General features: G+C 36.1%; 2 protein-coding genes across 2 annotated transcripts in view; one reads left to right on the forward strand and one right to left on the reverse strand.

Moving 5' to 3' along the window:
- The window catches only part of mapk8ip3 (mitogen-activated protein kinase 8 interacting protein 3), a gene marked incomplete in the record, with an annotated part of 1049817 nt that overhangs the window by 314007 nt on the left and 728238 nt on the right, over positions 1–7572 (forward strand).
- lgals2a (lectin, galactoside-binding, soluble, 2a) lies at positions 2050–6742 on the reverse strand. The gene is made up of 4 exons (XM_017421942.3): positions 6624–6742; positions 4707–4780; positions 2739–2910; positions 2050–2604 (listed from the first exon to the last, which is right to left on the reverse strand). Exons 1-4 carry the CDS (start codon positions 6627–6629, stop codon positions 2458–2460), a joined length of 399 nt encoding a protein of 132 aa, XP_017277431.1. The 5' UTR covers positions 6630–6742; the 3' UTR covers positions 2050–2457.

Consider the following 7572-nt stretch of genomic DNA (forward strand, 5'->3'; position numbering starts at 1 on the left):
CAGATTCTGTCAACTTCATTGGTTCAATAATGTGAAATCGCAAAACTTGTTTGTAACATTGTAAATATCCACTTTTTAAATGAAACTCCTAAAATCTAAATACTGTTTAAGTTTTGTTTTTGTGCTTCAGAGGTTTAAACAGAGCTGTAATCCCATGATTCCAAAGCATAAACTTGATTTAATGCCAACTACCCAAAACACATGATTATTTATATGCTGTTCTTTCTAATTACTATGAAATTCTAACTTCAAACTGCAGATTATTTTTAAAGGCATGTTTATGCATCTAGTTAGACAGTTTTTACAGTTAATATTGACATTAAGTGCATCCCTTTAATAATTAATACACACACACACACACACACACACACACACATCCTGAAGACAGTTTAGGATTAAAATTAACACTTCTTTAATTGGAAATATTTAGTTGGCTGTGTAAGGGTGGAAAATTTTCAGAAACTTTTTATGGAAAGTTAAGGAATTTGGAAATACCCTACATGTTCGAGTGACAGACTTTTAGGATGTGGTACCTCTTATTGCTCAGTAAAGCAATGGAATCTGGTTGTTTTGGTCATGATTTTGCTAAAACAAAGATTTTCCCCAACTTTATTACCTGTTAAGGGCCAACCTTCAATATTTTAAATTCCAGATTTATTGCCATAACTTCCCATTAAAGTCCATGGAAAAAATACAAGCATCTCAAAAGAAATGTGAAATAAAACTTGAGATGCAAAACAAAAATGAAGTCTTCCAGTCTTTATCTCCACCCACCTTTAACATCAAATTATGCTGCATTCACTGCACCTCAGAAATGAGAAGTCAAAATAGTTTTTTTGCTTCATGTTGTTTTATAACAAACAAGATGACTTTTAGAAAACCAGTAGTTTACTTAAGGAAAATATTTTTTTAGCAAATGAAAAAGTTGACATGATTGTGACTGGAGAGCTTTCAGCTTTAGTCTTTTTTTATACAAACCTGTGATGAGATTCTAGCTTGAAGATAATTACCAATTATTTGTTGAACTACAAATGAAACAAGAATATGAAAACAAAACTGTTCTTATTTCTTCTATTTCCAGTGAAATTCAACAGTGAATTTTGTCCATACCAACTTGACAAAAAAATCCTTTCCATTGTGCACATTTTAGTCACCTGCAAAATACAGACTTAAAAAAATGCATCTTGGTACTGTAAATTTAAAGCATAAATGTCTATGGCTTTAAAGCATGCCATAGACATCAAATTAAAAACTCAAAAAATTGTAACTTTAGCAAAGGGCATGTCTTGAGACAGTGCAATGCTGACATCTAGTGGATAAGTTAACTTACTGCAGCAATTTATTTTTAACCCTCCTGTGGCCTCAGGAGCTTCTCTTCAGTTACGAGGGCTTCGTGAAAGTTAAAACACTCCACAACAAAAAAAAAAAAAAAAAAAAAAAAAAAAACTTCGTGGGGAAAAAAAATAAGCTTGGTTCCTGAAGTTCTCCTGTATGATCTTCCATCTGATACTCAGTGTGATGTGATAGTTGGTCCTTTAAGTCACATTTTATGATTAACACCAGCTCAGTGGTGTAAAAGTATTTAACCCATCCAATAATTTCCCTCTGCAATCAGGTCAGAGACAAATCTAAAAGGAAAACCATCTCTTTCCCCAGTGACACTCTCCAGCTCCTCCTACAAAATCCCAAGACATTCCCAGACCAGAGTAAATATGCTGCATCATCCCTTTAGCAAGTTCTGGGTGTGCCCCTGAGTTCCCATCCAGAGGAGCTGACTGACAACCCAGCAGCTTCGCTCTCAGCTGCAAACCACCTCGGTGCACACTGACGGTCGTGGCTCTAGAAGATGCCAACGGAATCACATCATTTACTAAAAGCAGTTCTGACCCACTGAGGTTCTAAAAACAGAACAGCAAGAACGAGCTTGACTTTGTGCTGAGAGCCTCCTTTCCAGCAGCCTAAAGTTAAACTTTAAATCATATTCTCCTGCCTGTAAACGTTGACCATGTAATATCAAATTAGCATTGTAAAATAAAACCAGGACAGTAGTTTGCTGCTCGTAAACAGTTTGCTTTTATTGGGCAAGAAAACACAAGATGTGTTAGACAGATGGTGTCACTTGTCCACGCAAATTTTCATGGAATGTCAAATATACGCAAATATATTCCACGTGGTTCTTTTGAAATGAAATTTGAGAACTGCAAAGCTAATAAAAAAAGCTTTGGTTTTGCTTTTCAGTCAGTCATTTTTCTGTTCAACCACTACACAGATGTACAGATGTTTTAGGTATCTCATCTGTACATAAGTTTTTTTATATATAGTTACTTGCATGTGCCCTCAATGAAAATCTTGCATGTGATAAAAATGCCAAGCATGTACCAGTTATTTGGTAGACTTTGAAGTCCTCGAACGTCATGTTATCTGAGGTTCAGTCCACAAACTCAGGGCGATGGAGGTTTAGTTGACCTCAATGCTTCTGATGCAAACCTCCCCATCAAATCTGATGACCGAGTATTGCTCTGCCCCTATGCGGTTGGGAAAGTTGATTGTAGAGCCATCTGATAAAGTGACAACAAACTCTGCAGGGGTGAATCCAATGGTGATCTATAGAGGGATGAGAAGAAAAAAAATATACAGACAAAATGAGGACGTTCTAAAACAGCTGCTTGTTGTCAAAAAAACAGGAACATGCATTTTTAACCTAAATCATCAGACAACATTATGCACACATTTCGCACCTTGAATTCCTCTCCTTGATGGAAAGGAAAGCTTTCCGAGCGAACCTCCTCACACCAGGTGCCTCCTTCATACGAGTTGCAGACAACTGCGTTCTCGTCTCCGTGGGCATTAAAACGAGGGTTGATGTGCAGGGTAATATCTTGCTCATTAGGGCCAATATTTACCTCAAAGCTACAGTGAAGAAACAGAACACAAAGGTTTATTACAAACGGTGTGATTATTTTATTCTAAAACCCCAGAATTTCCTGGAATTTTTGTGAAGTCAATCAATAGATTTTTGGGCAATTTAAAGGTCTTTTAAAGTTTTCTTGAAACATTGGCTGCCTTTTCAGCCTTATTTTGCTCCTGGTGTCAGCATATTGTGCAGTATGTACATAGAAAATTAGGAAAATTACTAAACCATCTGATTACGGATTACCCTGAATTATCTGAACCTAATTAAAAATTTATATTCACTTAATTATTTAGCCAGGATAACATTCTGAAGCAAGAATTAACCCTTTGTGAACTGGTTAATTAAAATATAAGAACCTTTTGAACAGGATGCTGAATATTCCTGAACAGGTCTGGGGAAAAGATTGCATGAAACAAAGTCAACTACTGAGCTCATCTGCTTGTCTGGAAGGTCACCCAGGATGGTTAAGGTGACAGCTTCTGAGGGGTCTGGAACTCCTCATCTTATGCCGTCAGGAGTTGGAGGGTTACCCGACATCTATGAGCAATTCTTTAACTGGACTTATCTCTTAACTTTAGCTTTCCTTAAATCTTCTACTGATGGACTTCACAAAACAAATCTAGACAAATGCACATTTTAAACTTAGGTAAACAAAAAATCAATAAGATGAAAGGAGAGGGGACCAGCACGGAAGACAAACACAAAACAAACTGATGAAAAACAACCAAGTGACGAATCAGGGGCCCTCTTGCTGTTAATAAGTGGCAAGACACTCAGGATCCTGACAAAGTCAGGAACCTTGAGCTTCTGCACAGACTGCTTATATCTTCCTGTTCAAAGGAGGTTCTGTTGACAAGATCACTAGACTGTCTCTTGTAACAAGAAAGAGTTATTACAATTTGTTAAACCAGTTGACTAATTTTTTATTAGATAAATGAACACATAAAAATCATCAGCCTTTCTCATTTAAAAAATTTCACTATTAAAACACCAGATTTTATCTCTGCATCAGTCGTGTTTTTTCTTAGTCTTAAAAAAGTGTAAGGATAATCTGTATCTACTAATAACCCTCTGAAAACAGCGTATCCAAACAACACTAAGGGCAGAAATAGACTTACACAGAACAGTTACTGAAAAGATGACTGTAGGTCAGAGGTCATTAATCCTTTTATGCTACACACGCAGTATCAAAGTTAGTAGCTCGCTAGCTAGCAACCGAGATTGCAAGTTACTAGTTAGCTAGCTTGCCAGCTAGCTAGTTATTTTGCTAATAATCAGATAAAGATCCAATTTAATAAGTTTTTTTGCTACATTTTTTGTTTTATGTAGACTGTAGACACAACACTTGTCTATCCTTTCACTTTAGGGCCTTTTTTATGCCTAGATGATTTATAAGTCAAAGTTAAGATGCTTAACAAATTAACAAAAGAGGTTTTGTTCTACTACTACTACTGCGCCAGATCACTTAAAAATTACAGGCATGTTTGGCTCATTGGAAACCATTTATGAAACAAACAGGGATGACTTCAGACTTCTGCAGATTACTGTATGCATGTCTGATCCTTGGTTGTTGTTCACAGTGAACTGATGCTACTGATGCTTCTGGCTTTTTTTCTGTTTTGTAACTATCTTAATCATTTTGAAAGAAGAAATATTCACCCTCATGACTTCAGCACTGTCATAAGAAAGGAATCACATGTCTCAGTAACTTTTTTTATCTCAAGAATGTTTGTTTGAGGGGTAAAAAAACACTTGCAATGACACAGATTCAGGCATGCGTTGTTGAACTTACTTTGTAGCGTCAGGTTTAGCCACTCCAACAATAGTCAGGGTTTGTCCAACACTGAAGAACATGTTCTTTAAGGTCTGTGTACAGTAAGAGAGGATGTATGGTGAATCAACATGCTATTGTGAGATGATTTTACAGAGTTTTCCAGGCAGAAAAAAGTCCTAACAAAAGCCTCGGCCAACTTTCCTTTCGTCACTTCATCCTTTCCAACAGCAGCAACATGTGTTTTCAATTTTACTCCAATCATTAACCAACCTGGCAGATTCCAGAGTCAAGAAAGAGCTCTTGTTGTGCTGTTGACAATAATCTTGTTTGCACTTTCCAGAATGGAAAAGACTGTAGGTGCAACAAAATTATTGAAGATTTTTTGTTCATCTGAGTAATATTTTCCTCAGTGTAATACTGGATAGTAACCCTACACTGGAAAAAGCTATGCACACAAAACTGAACAAATGTAAACTGTCAGCTATGTTACACAGCAAAAGAAGCAGTCCTGAGTATTTATAATTTTTCACATTTTACTGTTGAAAGAAATATGTCATTATACAGTGGAAAAACATCTCATTTAAAACAAGCAACTATGGTGACATAGTAAATATTAGAAACTGAAGCTTCTAAGGTTCCACATCCTTTTTTGTTGGGAAACAGTGAAACCAGAAATTATTCTGTTTGTACAAAAAAAATGAACTTTCCTTTGGAGTAAATGTATAAGATTGAGTACTAATATATCCACAAAGCTTTGCAAATTTACCAGATTTGATGTTTGCTTTTATTTTTTTCCACTTCTTTTGTGACATGAATCAGTGTGCTGTTTTGTAAATCAAGAGCAAAACCTTTTTGCCAATCTTAGCTAACAAACACTCCCTCTAAGCATAAATTTAAAGAGTTAAAAAAGTAAAATTATTTCCAGTGCTCACAAACTGAAGTGCAATGTCGTGGTCATCTGCTAATTTTGGGGTGCGTTTCTGAGGTAATGAGCTGAAAAAGTAAAAATGTTTTGATAATTTTGGGTCTAAAGAAAAAAAAATATCAAGGAAAAAATGAGAATTGTCTAAAATACCACTTCATAAATATGACAAAAGACTGGAAAGGAGTAGTGTAACATGGGTTCAACTTTCTTTCTTGTGTTATACAGTGAGCCTGTGACAGATGTCACTGAGGCTTGAACTGGGTGGGGCTGGGCTGAGGTCAGATGTGACCAGCACCACTTGTCACAGGCAAAATGACAAAACGTGTCTGCCAAATATCCTGACACTCCCATTATGTCCAGTATGGTTCTTTTACCTGAATAAATATCTGTGATGTGGAACTTTACTCTAAAATAAAGCAACATTACTGCATTTTTTTACAGTGCAAACATTATTCCCAAATCAGAATATATGTTTATTACACTTTTTTTCCATTTATCTGATTTTATTTTTCATTATCTTCAAATATCTGTTAAATCTGCACAGTTTTTTTTCCAAATGTGTTTACCCCAAAGGCCAAGCATTTTAAAGAACACAAAGGCCTTCATTGTAAGCTGTAAGTTTATTAACCTAAAGGGATCACAACACTTTTCTGACTGTTTTAGATCTGACAGTGGACAAGATGCAGCTGGAAAGAAGAGGAAAGTTGTATATTTGTATTTTGCAGAAAGAATGAGATATGACTAATCTGGATAAGAAGCCTATGGTGAATATTTTGACCATAAAAGGCAAATTGAAGAACCAAGTTTTTAAAAATGCTAAACAAAGGTTATATGCAATGATTTGTATTAATTAATGCATTGATCTGCAGGTATATTCCCATTAGCGTGTAAAAAAACTGAGCCAGCCCCAGCTGTCTGTTCCAGATTTAAACACAAGCTAAAACTGTGTCACTCCAGCACAAGCGGAAAGACCCAAAGCAAGAACACAATTGTCGGAAAATGATACTTACTGCCATATCTGTTGCAGATGACGGTGGTCAAGTAGAGCTGAGACAAAATTTGGCTGCTGCAGGGCCTCGCCTCTGTGTCTGCACCCAGACAGATGTCTATATACAGAGCAATGTGGGCGGTCCTTCGAAGTGAGTGACATTCCACACAGCCAATACAGGAGCTCCATGACTGATCACCAACTAACTGGTTTAAAGTTAAGTTATAAACGATGACAACTAAGCTTTGTGGTTAACAAACACCTCAGTGATGCGACGTTAAATAGTAAATAGTATCGCTTGTTGATTTTGGGCTGTATTTTTAAAACTTGGCTGAGTTGAAGTTGTCTTTGAGAGAGAGTGCTGACCAGAGTCAGAGACAAAAATAGAAATGCATTTGTTGTCAGGGAGACAACTATTTTGAACAGCCGTCTCCCTTAATGTCCACTTACTGTATATAGCTGCTTGTAATTTAAAGTAGCATCAAGTGCCAGACGTATTTCTGAAGAAGTAAGGTTTCTTTTTTTGGGGATTTGCCATGTCCTAGATGACTGAGACTCTACACCAACATATCATAAACTAATGTAAATCAGACTTAAGAGCAACTCTTCTTCTTTCATATGATGAGATGATGTGAGCAATCTGTATTCAAATCTGTCTGGATGTAATTTGTGATTTTGTCCTTCAAATCAACATTCTGCCCTTGTGCAAAGGTTTTCTTTGGCCTTTTCTTTCAGTGGACATATGAAAATACAGTTCCTGGAAAATGTATTCACCCCTTGGTTTTATGCTTTTATGTCTGTCATAAATCAGTTATAGTCAATATAAAATGTTTAAAAACTTCTTCAGTGTCAAAGTAAAGTCAAATTTCTACAGAGTAAGCCAATTAATTAAAACTATGCAATGTAAAATAGGTGACTGCATAAATAAAAGTGACTGTCATAATATAACAGAGAAAATATTATTGAGAGTC

Source organism: Kryptolebias marmoratus, linkage group LG12 (assembly GCF_001649575.2).
Source record: "Kryptolebias marmoratus isolate JLee-2015 linkage group LG12, ASM164957v2, whole genome shotgun sequence".
Lineage (NCBI taxonomy): Eukaryota > Metazoa > Chordata > Actinopteri > Cyprinodontiformes > Rivulidae > Kryptolebias > Kryptolebias marmoratus.

Excerpts from the sequence above, each read along its gene's own strand:
- lgals2a (XM_017421942.3), bottom strand. Across the intron at positions 2,911-4,706 it reads GCTAAACCTGACGCTACAAA|CTTTGAGGTAAATATTGGCC; the intron begins GTAAGTTCAACA and ends TCTTCACTGTAG. Across the intron at positions 2,605-2,738 it reads ATCAAGGAGAGGAATTCAAG|ATCACCATTGGATTCACCCC; the intron begins GTGCGAAATGTG and ends ATCCCTCTATAG.